General features: G+C 55.5%; 1 protein-coding gene across 1 annotated transcript; it reads left to right on the top strand.

Annotated features, from left to right (window-relative positions):
• Nucleotides 1–208: 208 nt before the first annotated feature.
• Nucleotides 209–19190, top strand: EHD2 (EH domain containing 2). Its single transcript, XM_090261114.1, has 6 exons — nt 209–329; nt 2292–2756; nt 3516–3613; nt 8011–8423; nt 14634–14798; nt 17415–19190. The coding sequence occupies exons 2-6, from the start codon at nt 2353–2355 to the stop codon at nt 17964–17966; spliced, it is 1632 nt and encodes a 543-aa protein (XP_090117240.1). The 5' UTR covers nt 209–329; nt 2292–2352; the 3' UTR covers nt 17967–19190.
• The last annotated feature ends 153 nt before the right edge of the window (nt 19191–19343 follow it).

The following is a 19343-nucleotide window of genomic DNA, read 5'->3' as shown; positions in this document are numbered from 1 at the left end:
TTTTATTATCATAATTATTGCCGCCGTCGTTACTGTTCGTTTTATTCCCTTGTTAAGAAGGTCGAGCCATAGCTCACCTCGCGAAGGCGCCCTCCCGCTCCCCACCAGGGGGCGCCAGAGGCCGGGCGCCGGGTTTGGGGAGGGGGGGCGCCTCGTCCCGCCCCCCCCCCCCCGCGCCCCTCCCTTCCCTCCTTCGGGCTCCAGGCGCCTCCCGGTTCAGACGGCTCCAGACGGGACCGCGAGCACAGGCAGCTCCGCGGGCGCCTCTGATCCCCGCGGGACCCCCGCCCAGCCCGCCTGCCCTGTCCAGCCGCCTTCGCGCCCCGTCGGTGAGTGGCCCCCTACCCCCGCGGTCGCCACGCAGCCCCCGCCCACGGAGCCCCAGAGCCAGCTCTGGCACCCGGTTAGTCCCCTGCTCGCCCAAGACCCTCGGTCCCCACCCCGCAGTGTGTAACGGTCTCCTCGGCGTCCCGAGTCCCTCCTGAAACCCGGCTCTTCCCCTCCCCAGCCCCTCCCAGTCTGGAACAGTGTCCCTCACTCTGTGCGTCCCTCCCAGCCTTGCCCTGTCTCCCCTCTCCCCCAGTCTCTCTGAACTCCCCGCCCCACCCTCTGAGCTAGGGGATCTCCTGGGGTCTCTCTCCGCCGCCCTCACCCATCTGTGTCCTGCTTGGTCCTCCTCCCACCCAAGAGCTCCTCTCCTACCCCACCGACCCCATCGCCTGTCCAGCCACCCCAGGCGTCCTTTCAGCACGACCCCCGCACGCCTCCCTCCTTAGGGCACCCCCCAAGCCCCCTCTCCTTCGCCGACATCCCAGGTCCCAGCTTCTGCCTCTTCTTTACCTTACCTCTTCTTCCCTGACTGCCCCCCCAACCTTTTTTTGAAAATTATTATGATTTTATGGATTTTAAACATTTAATTTCAAATTGTCCCACCTTTGGCCAGTGGGGCCCCTTCAGGTGGGGTCCTGTGTCCCCCCTACCCCTCCTGGAGCACTTCCCCTCTCTCTGATCTGGGCTCACTTCTTTCCCTCTGGCAGCCCCTGAGTCAGCCACTTCTCAAAGGAGCGCTGGTTTCTTTTAGTGGAAAATGATATTTAGAGAGATGACCAAAAGTTGGTCCTGTGAAAAGACCAGTAAAATTATAAGCATCTACTTAGACTGATCAGGAAAGAAAAGAAAAGAAAAGAAAAAAGACAAGACACAAATAACTGATAGTAGGAATGAAAGAAGGAACATCACTACAGATCCTACAGAGAATGAAAGGCTGGGAAGGGAATAGAGAACACAGTCTGGGTGCTGGGGGTGTTCGTTGCTGCTGGGTTGGTAATTCTTTTTCTTTGTAACTCTTTAGACCTATGATAAGAGTGCAGGTTCTGAGGTCAGGTTGCTTGGAGTCCCAGCTTCAGCCCTTTCTAGCCTGTGGTACAAGTTATTGCTGTCTTTCTAAGCCTCCATTTCCTGGTCAGAAAAGTGAGGATAATAATAGCCCTACCTTACAAGGCTGTTATGAAGATTAAATCATGTAGAGTGGTGTCTGGCATTCAGTGATCATAAATGTTGAGTTATTATTCTTGTGAATGCCCAAGGCCTCTCATGACCGGGGTACACCTGGGCGATTTCTCAGCTTTATTTTCCCCCTCCTCCTGGTGCCCCTGTGTCCAGCCACCCCGTCCATACATTTCACAGCCCCAGACCTTTTCACACACCATCCTCTCGGCCTATATGCCCTTGTCACGCCCACTTTGCAAGGAGCAGCTCCAAAGTCAGCCCAGCCGGAGCTTGCTGACTGGTGGCCAGTTCTTCACGTCCCCCTCTGGTGCCCACAAGTCCACTGCCTGGCATTTCCCAGGCATCACTGGCTGCTTGGTGCCCAGACCCTCTTCCCACTGGAGGCTCTTGAGTGGTTGGAAACTGGTCAGCGGCCTATTTCTGGGTCCATAGCTCCTGACACGTGGAGCAATTTCAGTGACAATGTGTGAAATGATGGAAGGGGAGAGGGGAGGAAGAAAAGAAGGAAGGAAGGAAGGAAGGAAGGAATTTTTTCTATGCAGCTTCTGCATCCTTCCCTTTGTTCCTCGGTCTTCTGCCACCAATCCCACTCCTTCAGTCAGTCGTTCCACTGTTAATCTCTCTTCCTCCCTTGGCCATCACCTCCTGCCATCCACCATCAATGGTAGCTGCTCCGCCTGCTGCGCACACTCCATCCCCCTCCTCCTCCCAGTCCACCTCGCAGTTCCCTTCCTTCTTCTCCTCCACCAGGCAGTCCTCATCCACACCCTCTCCTCCTGCAGGCAGCTCTCCTCCTGCACATCTCCCTCTGCCGGCGAGCCCAGTGGGTAGCGTGCTGCCGCCATGTTCAGCTGGCTGAAGCGAAGTGGGGCGCGGGGCCAGCAGCCCGAGGCCATCCGCACGGTGACCTCGTCCCTCAAGGAGCTGTACCGCACCAAGCTGCTGCCTCTGGAGGAGCACTACCGCTTCGGAGACTTCCACTCGCCCGCCCTGGAGGATGCAGACTTTGATGGCAAGCCCATGGTGCTGGTGGCCGGCCAGTACAGCACAGGCAAGACCAGCTTCATCCAGTACCTGCTGGAGCAGGAGGTGCCGGGCTCCCGCGTGGGGCCGGAGCCCACCACCGACTGCTTTGTGGCCGTCATGCACGGGGAAACTGAGGGCATTGTGCCGGGCAACGCCCTCGTGGTTGACCCAGAGAAGCCCTTCCGGAAACTCAACCCGTTCGGGAACACCTTCCTCAACAGGTGTGCAGCTGAGAGCAGGGGGCATCTTCCTGTCCCTGGTCCCCATCTCTGTCCCTTCCCTGCCTGTGCTTCTCTCCGTTTCAGCCCCAATTCCCTTCTCTCTAACTGACCCTTCCCCATCCTGCCTCTGCTCTTCTGCCTTCCCTGGGGCAGCTGTTCAGCCAATGCACCCAGCTGCCGGGGTCCCACTCCTGCCTAGCTGGGTTGCTTTGGGCAAATGACTTGACCTCTCTGTGCCATTCCTACCCTCATCTGGAAAATGGGGATAACCATAGTCCCCATTCCGTGGGATTGTTTCAATGACTAAATGAATTATAATGCATAGAAATGCTGAGAACAGCACCCGGCACAAAGTAAGTGCTCAGTAAGCATCAGCTCAACTTTTTAAAAAAGATTTTACTTATTTTTAGAGAGAGGGGAAACAAGGGAGAAGGAGGGGGTTAGAAACATCAATGTGAGAGAGAAACGTTGATCAGTCGCCTCTCAAATGCACCCCAACCGGAGACGGAACCCGCAACCTAGGCATGTGGCCTGACCGGGAACCGAACTGGTGACCCTTTGCTTTGCAGGATGATGCCCAACCAACTGAGCCACACTGGTCAGGGCACACCTCTAATATTTTAATACTTACTATTCTATGTCCTGATCTTTCTTTCTCCCCTTTAAGTCTTCCCTTCTCTGAACCTGATTGAACCTCTCGATGGGTCCTCTCCTGTCTTTCCCCGCATTGACTGATCCCTGTCCTTCTTTCCACCCCAGGTTTATGTGCGCCCACCTCCCCAATCAGGTCCTGGAGAGCATTAGTATCATTGACACCCCGGGCATCCTGTCCGGCGCCAAACAGAGAGTGAGCCGCGGTGAGTGAGGCTGGGCTCCTGGGTCTGAGCGGGAAGGGGCTGGGGGCCTGGACTCCTGGGTCTGAGGGGGGAGGGGCCGGGGATCCGGACTCCGGGGTCCGAGGGAGGTGGGCCCGGGCCTCTGCTAAGACTTGCCCCTGTGTCAGCCGGCCTTGAGCTGGCTGGGAAGGGAAGGGAGCTGGTGGGAGGGAGCCTGTGACTCGTCCATGTTGGCGCACGTTGCCGGTGGGGGAGGCGGGCGGGCGCACACGTGCGAACAGGCTGCAGCTGCAGGTCCGGGCCGCCGACGGCCGCGGGGTAAACGGCAAGAAGGAGAGACGGGGAGAGACGGAAAGTCAGTGTCGGAGGGACCCGAGGCCGAGGGCTGAGGCCCGGCCACCGAGCCCAGCGGGGAGGCCCGGGCACCGCGCGCTCCCGGCCGGGTCTGGGCCACAGATGGGGCTGGGAAGGGGCTGGGAGGGGGGATCTGGGCGGGGGCCAAGGCCCGGCCTGGAATTTATAAACAGCTGTGCAGGGGGAGCGGCGGGAGGCGAATTCCAGCGGGGCCTCCAAGGCCTGGCCCCCACCGCTGCCCAGCGCCACTCGGCATCTGCGCCCCGCACCCCCACCCCCGCGTTTCTGTCCCCCTCCTCGCGCTTCGGAGGCCAGGAACTGGGGCAAAGGAGGCTGCAGTGTGGGCCAGAGGGGACCGGGAGCGTGGGCCGCGGGGCAGGGCGAGGGCGCGGAGGGTTACTGTGTCCCTGGCTGCGGCCCAGCGGGCGAGTCCCCGGAGAGAGAGGCCGGGGCAGCTGCAAAAGACATTGGGTGGGCGCGGTGCCAGCCCCACCGGGGAGGCAGGAGGGGCGGGCTGGGGAATTCCTGGGAGGATGGAACGGAGTGCGGTCTCCAACCAATGCAGCGGTGCTGGGTGGGGGGCCCAAGGGCAGTGGGGAGGGGGGAGAGTAGAGAACGGGGTCTCCTTCCCTGGCAGTGGGGGTAGAGAAAGAGGAGGAGAGTCTGTCTGCCTGTGTGTGTGTGTGTGTCTGTCTGGGAGTCTGTGCCCGTGCCTGGCCGGCTGTGACTTAGTGCGCCTCTGAAGAACTGTGGGGGACTTTGAGGGACTGTGTGTGACTGTATGTGATGGTATCTCTGTGTACGGTTGCGTGCCTGTGTGTGCAAGGGTGAGTGTGTGCGTGCAGGGGTGCTGTGTGCAACTGTGCCTGGGGGAGTGCCTTTGGGTCTGGAAGGGTGTGGGGGTTGCGTGTGTAAATTGTGGGCGTGCCAGTGTGCTTGAGTGTGCGTGCTGGTGTCCGTCTGTTATTTGTGCAGGTCTCATAGTGTCTTTGTGATTGTGTGACCGCGAGTATCTGTGCAGGTCCTAGATGGTGAGCAAGAGTGTGCCTGGGAGGCTGCAGCTTGTTCGTGTGGCCAGGTGTGCGCTGGGTGTGAGCACGCCTGTGTGTGAGCATTCGTGGGGTGTGGTGGCCTCTGTGTGTAGCATCTGTGAGCGTGCGTGTGTGTGACCGTAGCGTAATGGAGCCCCCTGGGCTCTGCTGTTTTTAAACGGTGGGACCTTGGGCAAGCTACTTAACCTCTCTGTGCCTCAATTTCCTCATCTGTAAAGTGGGGATGATAATAGTATCAGCCCCATAGGTTGCACTGAGGGTTAAAATTAAACGTCAAAATGTGCAGAGCCCCGCCAACAGCGTGTGGCACACAGTAGGTGCTACAGAAGTGCTAGTGTGACTGCTTTTCCTGAGCGAGTGCACATGCGCCGTTCCTCTCTGCCAGGCTGACTCAATCTTCCGCCCTCCTCCTTCCCTCTTATATGAGACACACTTTCCAAATCCGGGCTGGTGTGTGTGTTTGTGTAGACATTGGGGAGGGAGGGGTCCCCAGCTGCCGTCCCTCTGGTGACCCAGCCCTTCCTCCCCCCCAAACAATGTCCCCCACCCGTCCCATCCAGTCCCTAGCAGCCACAAGGAGCCTGCTTCCTCCTTGAGGGGATGGGCCTGGCAGCAGTTCCCCAGCTGATCATGGAGGCCCATGGGGGCTCCTGCTCCGTCATCTTCTGCCTGTGTCTTGAGGAAATTCCTTAATCTCTCTGTGCCTCAATTTCCTCATCTGGAAAGTGGGGGTCATAAAAGTGCCTGTCTTCCTGGGGTTGTTTTGAGGGTTCAGTGAGGAGTCAGGAAGAGCATAAAGTGATGTCAGGGAAATCAGTTCTGGCTCCCTGTTCTGCCAGGTAACTCCTCCCCCTCCCCTGTGGCCAATCTGAGGTCCTTCCTCCAAGAAGCCCTCCCTGATCCCCCAGGCTGGGTCAGGAGGTCCCTCTGGGCTCCTGCAGCTCCCTGGGCTCCCCATCCCAGCCTGACCACTCTGGGGACAGGTCTGTGTCCCCCTTGGACTGTGAGCCTAGTAAGGACAGGGAGGGGCTGACTGAGCAAGCTATGTCCCCAGCACTGAGCAGGCATCTCTGGGGACAGTCCCTGAATGACCCCCCCAACAGTGTATGACATGCACTATGACTAATACCTGTTGAGCACTTACCATGCACTCAGCACTGTTTATTATATATTTTTAATATTTTATTTATTTACTTTTTAGAGAGAAGGGAAGGGAAGGAGAAAGAGGGGGAAAGAAACATTGCTGTGCAATAGATTGGTTGCCTTTTGCACATCCCCAACCAGCAACTTGGCCCACAACTCAGGCATGTGCCGACTGGGAATTGAACCGGCAACCCTTTGGTTCACAAGCGATGCTGAACCCACTGAGCCACACCAGCCAGGCCCTATTTTTAAATGTTTTATTGGGGTATAATTTATAAGCCTAAAACTCGCCCATTTTGAGTATATAGTTCAGTGCCAGGTACTATTTTAAGCTCTTTATATACATTAGCTCATTCATATTCTCTTATTTTTATTCTTTAAAAGGATTTTCTGTATTTATTTTTAGAAAGAGGGGAAGGGAGAGAGAGAAACAGCAATGTAGAAGCATGCCCCCAACCGGGGACAAGGCCCACAACCCAGGCATGTGCCCTGACTGGGAATCAAACCAGCAGCCTTTGGCTTTGCGGACAATGGTGCTCAACCAACTGAGCCACGTCAGTCAGGGCTCATTTATATTCTTTTAATATTCGCAAAAGTCCTATGAGGTTTGTTTTATTATGATTTCCATTGTCCAGAAGAGGAAACAGAGGCTCGGAGAGGTTTCCTACTTGTTTAAGGCCACACAGCTGACGGGGGCGAAGGCAGGATTCAAACCCAGGTCCTCCTGTCCTGAGCATTGCTTGGGAGTAACCAGTGTGAATGCGGGAGTGAATGAGGAAACCAGTGGGGACAGGAAGGAATGAACCCCTTGCGGGGATGGGCGAGAGCCTTGTCTGGGTGGCTTCTGTGGTGTCAGGGCCTGGCACACACCAAGGTGCTCAGTAAGTAGCGTTAAATAAATTTAAAATATTTAATGCCTGCTATGGCAAGAGTGTGGCTGGGCCAATGTGAACTCTCTAGTCATTGGATTGTGAGGAGATCCAGCAGGCCTGGGGTGGGCCCAGTGTGATGGAGGTACTTGGGGGTATTTGGGGGGGGGGGTCCACAAAAGCACAGCCGTTGGAAAATACTTCAGTGTCTTTTTTTTTTTCTTGGTGGAAAAGGAAATTGGCTTTATTTAAAATTTTAACAGATTCAGAATAATGGTGGGTTTCTACCATTATGTCCCCCTCCCTTTAAAACACCCCAAAGCACTTAGTACTACGTCCCCCTGCCAAACCGGGCCAGCTTCAGAACATGCAGTCAGAAGTACCCTCTTTCAGAAAAGCAGATGTCCGCGGCTCAGCCTTCCCGGTCACGGCTCAGCATTCCGGCCTGTCCGACTGATCCGTGCTTGGCTAGGCAGGTCCCCGCAATTCCAGCCTCGCCAGCCGTGCCGCCATGTATTCCAGGCAGGATTCCCGGTGGGGCTCCTGTTTCTTACTTTTGACCTCGTGGTGGACTCTCTCCAAACCACACGGCTTCCCCCTTACACCACAGACCTCCTAGCCGACTCCCATCTACACCCTTTCAGACTGTGCAGCTCCTCTCGCTTCAGCGTTTTAACAACCTGTAAGTCAGGACCCACGCACACCACGAATATCCGCTGAATGAATGCATGCCTGTGTGAAGGAATGAGCGCAGGGGGGTGAGTGTAGCTAGATGGCTTGGGGGACTGGAGCCAGAGTGTTGGGAGAATTTCGCTGGTGCTGTGAAGCCAGAGCAGTGGGATGCTGTAGGGACCTTGGCTATTTCACATAGACAAGGGTTTTGATAGTTAACAACCTGGACATCTGTAAATTCTGGCGCCGACCTAAAGGAAGGGATGCATCCGGATGGCTGCAGGGTGGGGGCTGATCTTGGTCCCCCCTCCCCCCCACCGCCCCCCAGGCTATGACTTCCCAGCGGTGCTGCGCTGGTTCGCGGAGCGCGTGGACCTCATCATCCTGCTTTTCGACGCGCACAAGCTGGAGATCTCTGACGAGTTCTCTGAGGCCATTGGCGCCCTGCGCGGCCACGAGGACAAGATCCGCGTGGTGCTCAACAAGGCCGACATGGTGGAGACGCAGCAGCTGATGCGCGTCTACGGGGCGCTCATGTGGGCGCTGGGCAAGGTGGTGGGCACGCCCGAGGTGCTGCGCGTCTACATCGGCTCCTTCTGGTCCCAGCCCCTCCTCGTGCCCGACAACCGGCGCCTCTTCGAGCTGGAGGAGCAGGACCTCTTCCGCGACATCCAGGGCCTGCCGCGCCACGCCGCCCTGCGCAAGCTCAACGACCTGGTGAAGAGGGCCCGGCTGGTGCGGGTGAGCAGTCCCGGCGGGGCGGGGGGCGCGGGGGGGGGGCGGGCAGTAGTGGGGGCGGGGAGGCAGGGGCATCTCTAGCCTTCCCTCTGACCCTCCGCTACTTGGCTGCCAGTCACGGACATAGCAGCTAACTCTCTGAGGAGTTGGTTGTCTAATCTAAGAGTCCTCCAGGCTGGGTCATTCTGGTGTACAGTGGCCTGGGGGAAGCAGAATTGCAAGAATTGTTCCTCTACCATTGTGTTCAGGTCTCTATCTCTTTCCCTGTCTCCTTGTCTCTTCTCTGTTCTATTATTCCTTCATGTACCACCTACCACCAAATTGTACCATGTCCCACCCTGGACTCCTGAGTCACTCAACAACAACCAAACCCTCCCTGTGGTCCACAGTCCACCCCTTCCTCTCTGTCCTCATCTTCCACTCCCTGTCATCCATTGCACTTCACACTGGCCTCCTCAGTCCTACCTCAGGGCCTTTGCACTTGCTGTTCCTCTTCCTGGAGCCCTCTCCCTACCCACCCCTCTCCCACCTGGCTTGTTTTTCATCTCCTTCTTGTTTTTACTCGTGTCACCTCTCAGGAAGTTTTCCCTGACTGTCCCCCCTTTTTATGAAAATAACTACCCCCTCCTCCCTCCCCCTTCAAGTCCTGCTTTATCACTGTTGTAGTTTTCTTCATAGCTGTCATTACTACCTGGTCCTGTGTTATCCGCTCATTGGGTTTCAGTGTTTATTTCTGTCTCTCCTGCACTTGCATTTAAGCTCCACAGAAGCAGGAATCTATATTTCTTTGAGTTTTTTCCCTGCTCTATCCCCAGTGCCTAAGACAGAGTTGGCGCTCAGTAAATATTTATTGGATGAGTGACGTTGAACAAGTGTGCTCACTGACAAAATCTCTCCTGTGCCTGGCCCTGTGCCAGGTGCTGCAGGGCTGTCCCAGCTCCACCGTGAAGACCCGCTGTGGTCAGGGCTGGAACTGGGGAGCCGGGGGCAATCAGAAGGGCTTCTTGGAGGAAAGGGCACCTGAGCTGCAAACTAGAGGATGAGGAGATGAGGAGGGGAAGGGATTCTAGACAGTGGGAGCAGCGAGCACAGGGACCAGAGGTGAGAACATGGCAAGCAAAGGAAGAGGGAAACTGTCCATTGAACTAGTGCAGGCAGAACTCGTAATGGAATTGGGGAGGTGGGTGGCAGTCAGAGCACCCAGGGCTGTGGCCAGGAACACTGTGCCCCAGGAGCCCTGGGAGCCAGGGGAGGATTCGGAGCAAGGGAGGGACGGTGCAGACGTCAGACGCCTTCTGGGGGGTGGATTCAAGGGTGGGGAGGCTGGGCACCAAGGAACGAGGAGGGGCCTGGATCAGGACAGGCCTTGGGGAGGCGGAGGAGAGCACTGGTTTCCGAGTGATTTTGGAGGCCAGATGGAACATGCATGGAGGAGGCGGCCAGGGTGGAGGCGGGGTAGGAAGCTGGGCAAGCTGGGAGGCCCGGAGGTTGGGGGTGGGGTGGTGGAGGAGCCAGAGGTGTTGGTTTAAAATGCAGGAGAGGGGGTGAGTCAGAGCTCCCACCCCAGGAATCCTCCCTGGGAGGGAGGGCGTGGCCCAATGTGCCCTGGGACCTTCCGAATCCACCTTTCTTCCCTCCTCTGCCCAGGCCCGCGTCTGTCCGTCTGTCTCTCTTGTCTTTCCCTGTGTATATCCTTCTGCCTACCTTGTTCTCAGTTTCTTGCTCTCTTTTCTTTTTTTTTCCCAAAAGATTTTACTTATTTATGTTTAAAGAGGGGAAGGGAGGGAGAAAGAGAGGGAGAGAAACATCAATATGTGGTTGATAATTGCACACCCCCAACTGGGGACCTGGCCTGCAACCCAGGCATGGGCCCTGACTGGGAATCGAACTGGCGACCCTCTGGTTCGCAGGCCGGCACTCAATGCACTGAGCCACACCAGCCAGGGCTCTCTCCTTCTTTCTTTATCCAACTTTTTTTCTTCTTCCGTCCTTCCCTCATTCTTTCTCCCTTTCTCCCTGCATCACTCATTCATTCTCTCCTCTTTCCCTCCGTCTTCTCCTCCCCTCTCTTACTCTCTGTACTTCTCTCCCTCCCTCATTCTATCCATCGATCTACCTTCCTGTCTTCCTCCCAGTCTCTTCCTCTCTGTGTGGTTCGCTCTCGCCGCGCCCCAGGACACCATCCCCCAGACCCCTTCACGGCAGCAGGAGCTGGAGCCCGCGGCCCCGGGGGCCGAGGGCCGGGTCGGGCCGGACACCTGGTACCCTCGCCGGACAGGAGGCGGCTCCGGAAACCAGGACAAACCCCGGAGCCCGGGACCCGCGCCCCGGCCCACTCCGCCCTCCCACCTTATCTCTTCCTGGCACCTTCCCCCGCTTCCTCTCTGGAAAAGCCATCAGCGTTCTGCCGCCCCTCCTCTTCTGGTCCCCGAGAAGCCGCCCGGAGACCCCGCCCCTCGTCTCATTGGCCCGTCTCAGGCCACGCCCACCATCCTGGCCACACCCCTGCCCTGATTGGCCCCCTCACGCCTACAGGCCACGCCTCCCCCTTCGTCCTGCAGATGCATCCTTGGCTCCCCACTGCTACTCGAAGCTCAAGGTCCACTGCGACTGAGCCTCATGGCCCCTCCCCTGCTCCATGTCACCTGCTCACCCCTGGCGTACGATTCTGCCACAGTTGGTCCCACCATCAAACATGTTTTCCCCCAAGGCTTCAGAGCCTTTCTGGACTCTTGGTAGCCACCCCTCTCCACGAGGTCCGTTGCAGAGGAGGCCTCTGGCTCTGCCCTTCAGGGAGGCCAGAGCTGCGGGAAGGGGTGGGTTCGCTGGGCTGTGATACCTGAGGCCACGGTCTTGGGAGGGTCTGAGTCTCCAGAGGCCAAAGGTCCTGAACCTTCATACTGAGCTTCTCTGAGTGGCCCCAGGGACACTCGTTTAACAGACAGTCCCGGAGTGCTTGCAACATGCCCCTTCGCTCTTCCAGGCTCAGGAGATGCAACAGGGAGCCAGTTACTTTGTAATGGGGAAGGGGATATTAAATTGATCGATAACACTATATTGTATGGGACAAGGATAATAAAGATAAATGAAGCAGAGGGAAGAGAGGCTGGTGAAGGACTGACTATTTCAGGGACGTCAGGGAGCGTCTGCCCAAGGAGGTGATGTTTGAGCAGGAGCCTGAAGGTGGGGAAAGGGGGAGCTGAATGGAGATCTGGGAGACCATACAAGTAGAGGGAACAGCAAGTGCAAAGGCCCTGGAGGAAGGGCGTGTTTGACAAGGAGCCAAGGTGGCTGGAGGAGATGTGGTGATGGAGGTAGGCGGGGGTGAGGATTCAGAACCAGCCAAAGTCACCAGAATTTTTAGCATTCTGAACTTATGATTCATTCAATAAGTGTTTTTAATTGAACACTTAAGATCATTCACGCCAGGTCAAACAGGCTCCTTCCCACCTCTGACCCCCCAGCTCTCTGGGCCTCTTCCCTAGAGGCAGCCCCGCAAGCAGTTTCTTATGCCTTTGCCTGGAGATACTGTTTTTACTTAAGCATATACATTTAATTATTTAGCTTTCTACTTAAAATGGAACATAGTATACTCATTACTCTGCCCTCCTTGTTTGTTTTCTGATAACATGTGAGATTGTGGCTCAGAGGTTTGTTCCCTGGCCCATTGGCTTATTCTGCAAATATTTCTTGAGTGTTTTCTGTGCACATTGTGCCAGAGCTGAGGACAGAGGGAACAATTAAGGTCTCAGCCCCCCTGGAGCTCACATTCTGATGGAAAGAGACAGAATAAATAAACCAACAGATAAGTAAAATAATGGTGAATTGTGGCCAATATTGTAAACAGAACAAAAAAGGTGAAGCTAGAAAACAGTTGGATGGTGGTGGTTTGAGGCATCTGCTTGCCACAGTAGCATGTGTGAGGAGGCGACCTCAACAGGAAGCTATAGGGAGACCAGGTCGAGTAGCATGTGCAAAGGCCCTGAGGTGGGGAAGGGGTTGGTATCTGGTCAACCTGGGAAAGGAGGCGAGGCAGCTGGAGCAGTGCCTCGGGGGAGGTACTGCTGGATGAAGCGGCCAGAGCCAGACCAACCACGGAGAGTAGTGTCCCTCAAACCTTTCAGTCCCAGGACGTCTGTACACTCCTAAAAATTATTGAGGACCCCATAGAGTTTGTTCTAAACCTGTCTGTGTTGGCCATATTAGAATTTAAAGCTGGAAAAAACGTTTAATGTTTATTTCAGTATTAACGAGCCAATAACTAACAATTACATCATTATTAGGTAGTCATTTATTATCATTGTTTTCAGTTGTTTATGGATGATGTTAATGTGTATTAATAAGTGCCCATAATAATTAACATTTTAAGATCACTTAAAATAACAACCAACGTTAGTTAAGCTAAGTAACACGTTTTATGAAAATTAACTATTTTTGAAACAAAAAAGTTTAGGAAGGACAGTGAGCCTGTTTTACAGTTTTGCAAATCTCCTTAATGTCTGCCTTCCCCACATCTTGTAGCCTTAAAAAAAAAACTCCACTGCCCACTGCAGAGGAAATGGAAAGTTAAAAAGCTAAATAGCGCCTTCCTATTATTATTCAGATGCTTTTGAGTGGGTGAACCCCTAAAGACCACACTTTGAGAATTGCTTGCTATGGAGCTTTGGCCGCTGGCTATGGTAGGAATTTTGAACTCGGATGAAAAGCAAATCTAGACTTGGGAGCAGCAGCAAAACCTTTGGCGGAGAAGGGTTCCTAGGGAAGAGAGAAGAAGCCAGGAGACCAGTGGGGTGACCGGTGTGTCTCCCGAGGCAAGAGATGGTCACCTTAGCCGTGGCCACTGAGGCGGAGAGAAATGAGAGCTTTAGGAGGGAACAGGAGAAGGACTCACTGTGGGGCTGGAAGTGGCCAGTGAGGAGGAAGATTGAAATCAGGACTGATTTCCAGATTTCTGGCCTCCATGGCAAAGGGAGAGGGGGGTGGGGCACTTGTTTTCCAAGATGAGCACAGCTGAGGGGGACACAGCTCTAGAGGCCGGGCCCACATTCCGCAGAGGGTGGTCTGCGCCGGAGCTGTGCGGGAATGTGGGCACGGCAACCAGCTCTGAGCCTGGAGCTCCAGGGAGCGGGCCGCGCTGGTGTGTAGGTCTGGACGTGGGTGGTGCTGCGGGGTGCTGAGGCCTGGGGAAGGGCTGAGATCGCTGTGGGAGAGGAGCCCTTCTTCCTGGGACGGCTACAGCGCAGCAGCTCACCTGTAATGGTTCAAAATGCACATCCTTCCCTGGCTGGTGTGGCTCTGTGGACTGGGTGCAAATCTGCGAACCAGCGGGTTGCTGGTTCGATTCCCAGTCTGGACACAGGCCTGGGTCGCTGGCCAGGTCCCCAGTTGGGGGCGTGCAAGAGGCAACCAATCAATGTATCTCTCACACTCTTCCTGTATCTGTCTGTTTCTTTCTCTCCCTCCCCCTTTTCCTCTCTCTAAAACAGTGGTTCTCAACCTTCCTGATGCCGCGACCCTTTAATACAGTTCTCATGTTGTGGTGACCCCCAACCATAAAATTATTTTTGTTGCTACTTCATAACTGTAATTTTGCTACTGTTATGAATCATAATGTAAGTATCTGATATGCAGAATGTATTTTCATTGTTACAAATTGAACATAATTAAAGCACAGTGATTAATCATAAAAACGATATGTAATTATATATGTGTTTTCCAATGGTCTTAGGTGACCCCTGTGAAAGGGTCGTTCAACCCCCAAAGGGGTTGCAACCCACAGGTTGAGAACCGCTGCTCTAAAAGTAAATAAATAAAATCTTTAAAAAATGCACATTTTCAAGCCCCACCCCTGGACCAATTGTATTGGCAATACTGGGCAGGAACCTGTGTGCGTGTATGTTTTAAAAGATTTTATTTATTTTTAGAGAGGGGGAGTGAGAGCGAAAGAGGGGGAGTGAGAGCGAAAGAGAGGGAGAGAAACATTGATGCATGAGAGAAACATCAATGGGCTGCCTGTCGCATGTGCCCCGACTGGTCAGGAACCCACACCCCAGGCATGTGCCCTGACTGGGATCTGAACCGGTGACCTTTTGGTTCAAAGGCCAGCACTCAACCCACTGAGCCACACCAGCCTGGGTGTGAATCTGTGCTCTAAGGAGCCCGCCAGGGCACCGTGAGGCAGACGCAGGCGAGCACGCTCCCCCGTCCCCGCAGGTGCACACGTACATCATCAGCTACCTGAAGAAGGAGATGCCGTCCGTGTTCGGGAAGGAAAACAAGAAGAAGCAGCTGATCCTCAAGCTTCCTGTCATCTTCGCCAAGATTCAGCTGGAGCATCACATCTCCCCCGGCGACTTTCCCGACTGCCAGAAGATGCAGGTGGGAGGCCGCCCGGGACAGAGTGGAGGGGTGCCCGGAAGGCGGGCTTTTGTGGGCTCCAGGATGGGGCCTGGGAAACGGGAGGGGTGGGTGGCAGGTTCTGGGAAGCACCTTCTGCAAATGGTTTTGTGGGAATGTGGCTTTATGAATTAGGATAAGGGAGTGAAGGAAAAAACCCCAATAACTGTGGCTTAATGAAGATAGAAGTGTATTTCGCTCTTTCATAGATGATTTAGGGCAGGTTTGGTGCTTCACAGAGCCAGGGACCCAAGCCTTTTCTTAGTTCCCCTCCATGCCTGGCCTCCCAAGAGCCCTCATGGTACAAAATGGCTGTGGAAACTCCAGCCCTTGTGTCTGCGTTCCAGCCAGCAAGAAGAGTGGAGGGGAGGGAAGGTGATGGGACGGTCTGTCTCTTTATACAACAGTGCCGTCCAATAGTACTTTCTATGATGATGGAAGTGTTTTATGCTGTGCAGGCCAATATGGTAACCACTAGCCACATTAGAATTGAAATTTTAGGTTTTATTTAATTTTAACTCATGGAAATTTAAATAACCACATGTGCCTAATGTACTGAACAGGGCTATCCTACTAACGGTGCGCTGGTAACTTGTGCTGACATTGAATTGGCCAGAAGTAAGTCAGGTGGCCACAGCCAACTGCAAGGGAAGCTGGGAAGTGTAGTCTTCCCTTTGGGTGGCCAGGAACCCAGGTAATGTTCAGGGATTCCAGTACTGAGGAGGAAGGGACAAATGGATCTTGGGGGACCAGTGGGAGGCTCCTCGTATGCGCAGGTCTAGGATTAAGCAGTGCTGGGGAAAGCCCTGGGTCGGGGTGTGGCAGCATGGGGTCAGTGAAGCGCTCCTGGGGGTGGGCAGGGCAGGAGTGACCAAATGAACATGGAGACAGAAGATCAGGCTCAGGCACCGAGGTGGGGACTAGTTCCTGCCCAGGCCAAGCCTGGTTTGAGGGCTGATCCTCAAAGCCTGTGATCTTTGGGCCTGAGGTGTCTTCAACTCAAGACAGAGGAATCATGGTAGAGTGAATTTTTTGCCTTGGCCACTTACTAGCGCCATGAACATGAGTAAGTCATTTCGTTTTCTGAGCCTCAGTTTCTTCAACTGGAAAATGGGCATCCTGCCAGTATCTACTTGTTGCTGCGAGTTCTGAATCAGCTAATGCTTGCAAACCCCATGGAACAGTGTCTGGCACAGAGTTTGGACTAGATCAGGTTTTTTACCCTTAGCACTACTGACATTCGGGGCCAGAGAATTTGTCATTGCAGGATGGTGAGCTGCATTCCTGGGCTGTCTAGAGACAATAAAAAATGTGTCTAGAGCTTGCCAACTGTCCCCGTGGTGGTGGGGGATACCATCACCCCTGGTTGAGAACTACAGGGCTAGATAAATAGCAGCTGTTAATATTACGCTGACATTTTTATCCAAGTTAATTTAGCCTTTTCCACCCCTCACATGAGGGGAGTGCTAGTTATCAACCTGTTTTACAAAAGTGGAAACTGAGGCCCAGAGAGGTGAAGTCACTTGCCTGAAGACACACAGCTCATAAGTGGCAGAGCTGAGTGGGAATCCCAGCAGCCTGGCTTTGAAATTGCCACCCCACCACCCCCACTTCACCATTCACACCTCCATCTCTTTCTCTCTCTCTTTAAAGATTTTATTTATTTAAATATTTTATTTATTTTTAGAGAGAGGGGAAGGAAGGGAGGGAGAAAGAGAGGGAGAAAAGCATCAATGTGTGGTTGCCTCTCGTGTACCCTGAACTGGGGACCTGGCCTGCAGCCCAGGCTTGTGCCCTGACTGGGAATTGAACCAGCGACCCTTGGTTCGCAGGCCAGCGCTCAATCCACTGAGCCACGCCAGCCAGGGCCACACCCCCATCTCTTTATGGTCATGATCAGTCAATCTCTCTGCCTTGCCTTTGGAAATTAATGTGGTGCCATAATGTGGGTCAGTCTTTGTTGTGACCCTCCCAGTGTAGGCGACTTAGAGCTGGCGGAGCAAGAAGCCCAGTGTCCACAAACCCAACTCCACAGCTGTTCTAGAGAAAGGGGACTTCTTGCGGGGGTGGGGGGAGGGTCCCGGGATCTCTTCATGATCTGTCCATCCCGAAGCTAACGTCCACATTTGGCAGGAAGCCCCTTCGCGCTTTGCGTGTGGTGGGGTAGCGGAGCTAACAGAGTGGCAGGAATTGTATTTTCTTCACTTGCGTCATGGCGGGGGGAGGGTGGGGGTGGCTGCTGGCTGGGCTGAGGGCTCCCCTCTCCGGGGCTCTGGTGACACGGGAGCTGATGTCGAAATGTTGAAATCCTCCTCGACCAGCTGGTGAACGGCTGCTGCTCTGAGTCATCGGAGGTCCCCCCGGCTCTCTCCTGTCCAGTGACCCTGGGGCACTCCCGGCACAGGGGCAGGGCTGGCAGGACCCTGTTGCCCAAGTCCCTTCTGAGTGGCGGGTGGCAAGCAGATAGTCAAACACGCCTTTCCTCTCGGTAAGGAGCTGCAGCCTGAGCCGCTCAGGCGTCCTGGTGCCACCACGGAGCTGGGGGCCTTGGGGATGGTGCCCCCTGACTTCTCGGTGCCCCCCTTCCCTGCCCCACAGGAGCTGCTGATGGCTCACGACTTCACCAAGTTCCACTCGCTGAAGCCGAAGCTGCTGGAGGCTCTGGACGACATGCTGGCGCACGACATCGCTAAGCTGATGCCGCTGCTGCGGCAGGAGGAGCTGGAGAGCGCCGAGGTGTGCGTGCACGGCGGTGCCTTCGAGGGCACGCACATGGGCCCCTTCGTGGAGCGGGGGCCCGACGAGGCCCTGGAGGACGGCGAGGAGGGCTCAGATGACGAGGCCGAGTGGGTGGTGACCAAGGACAAGTCCAAATACGACGAGATCTTCTACAACCTGGCGCCGGCCGACGGCAAGCTGAGCGGCATCAAGGCCAAGACCTGGATGGTGGGCACCAAGCTCCCCAACTCAGTGCTGGGGCGCATCTGGAAGCTGAGTGACGTCGACCGGGACGGCATGCTGGACGACGAGGAGTTTGCCCTGGCCAGCCACCTCATCGAGGCCAAGCTCGAAGGCCACGGGCTGCCCGCCAACCTGCCCCGGCGCCTCGTGCCGCCCTCCAAGCGGCGCCACAAGGGCTCTGCAGAGTGAGCCAGCGCCGCCCACTGGTCCTCCCTCCCACTCGCCCTGCTGTGGCTCCCCAGCTTTGGTCAGCTGCACGCACACTCCTGGCCCACGTGCACCCTGCCCGCCCACCTTCCCGGCTGTAAGGATGGGGGTCTCTCTACCCCCCCACCAGACAGAGGGGGCCAGGGGAGGGGCAAGACTTCTCTGCTCACCCTTCACACTTCTACCCGTATGTACACTTAGGCACATCACACCAACACTAACACACACACACACACACACACACACGCACGGAGGCCTCCCTCCACCCATTCGTCATCCATTTGAGTATTTATTGAGCACCTACTAGGTTCAGTGTTTGGGGCCCGTTCTAGGAACCGGGGATTCCAGGAGAGAGCAAATCAGACACAATATCTGCCCTCATGGAGCTGACGTTCTCAGAAGAGAGCACTTACATGTCACTCAAACACACACACAGACACCCACCAGCCCTGACCAGTGCCACCTTGGATTCTGGGTAGGACCCCCTCGCCTCTCCCCATAAGTGAGCAGCCACTTGGTTGAAATGACTAATAGGCCCCCTGCTCTACTTCCTCTTGCCCACACAGGCAAGAAACCCCCCCCCCCATCATATCCTCAGTCTTGGGACCACTGGGGGTTCAGAGGGGAGACAACCTCCTATTTCCTCAGATGGACCCCTCTTAGCCCCTGCCCCCAGCTCTAGTCATAGCCTACTTTAATAAGGATCTTTAGGGGACGGAAAAGGCCCTCCGATTTTTGCTCCTACCAGACTGTGCCCACTTGGAGGTATTTCTGTCCTCCGCCCGCCTGCCTCGGGTTGGAAGCCCAGCCTGGCCCCTGTCGCCCCTCCAGCTGGTGGTCATAATTTGAGACTGCTGGGGCCCAGCCTCGCCGCCCATCAGTCCGTGTTGAAGTGGCGCCCCTACCAAATATAAAAGACCCCAGGGCTTTATTTTAGTCCCCCTTTCAGGGATGTCACGGGGGTACAGGCTCTTGGTGCTACAACCCCCCTCCTCTTTCCTATAGGAACCTTGTACCCCCCCCCTTTCCTGCCATCACCTCATATTAGTGCTTGACCCTGGTGGGGATCCCATGGAAGAGACAGGGAAGAAAAAAACAGGGCGCTGGATGGGATTCCCACGCTCACCACCACCATCCCGTGTCTGGGAGGGGCCTGTGAACGGAATAGCGGCCCCACAGAGCGAATAAAGCCAAGGCTTCTTTCCATGTGGGAGTCAGGCTGTGTTGGGACGGGCTGAGGGGGGGATCGCTCTGTTCCCGACCCCTGGGAAGGAGAGCCCGGGGTAGGACTTAATGTGGGGGGGGGGGTCCCCTCCAAGCTCTCAGGGGTGGGGTGGAGGCCATGACTCAATGCTGCGG

The sequence above is a fragment of the Furipterus horrens genome, unplaced genomic scaffold, assembly GCF_987537825.1.
Source record: "Furipterus horrens unplaced genomic scaffold, mFurHor1.1.pri manual_scaffold_13, whole genome shotgun sequence".
Lineage (NCBI taxonomy): Eukaryota > Metazoa > Chordata > Mammalia > Chiroptera > Furipteridae > Furipterus > Furipterus horrens.
Note: the sequence above shows the minus strand (reverse complement) of the source record. Positions and strands in the feature narration are given on the sequence as shown.

Excerpts from the sequence above, each read along its gene's own strand:
- EHD2 (XM_090261114.1), top strand. The coding sequence starts at position 2,353 with ATGTTCAGCTGGCTGAAGCGAAGTGGGGCGCGGGGCCAGCAGCCCGAG. Across the intron at positions 2,757-3,515 it reads GGGAACACCTTCCTCAACAG|GTTTATGTGCGCCCACCTCC; the intron begins GTGTGCAGCTGA and ends TTTCCACCCCAG. Across the intron at positions 8,424-14,633 it reads AGAGGGCCCGGCTGGTGCGG|GTGCACACGTACATCATCAG; the intron begins GTGAGCAGTCCC and ends CCGTCCCCGCAG.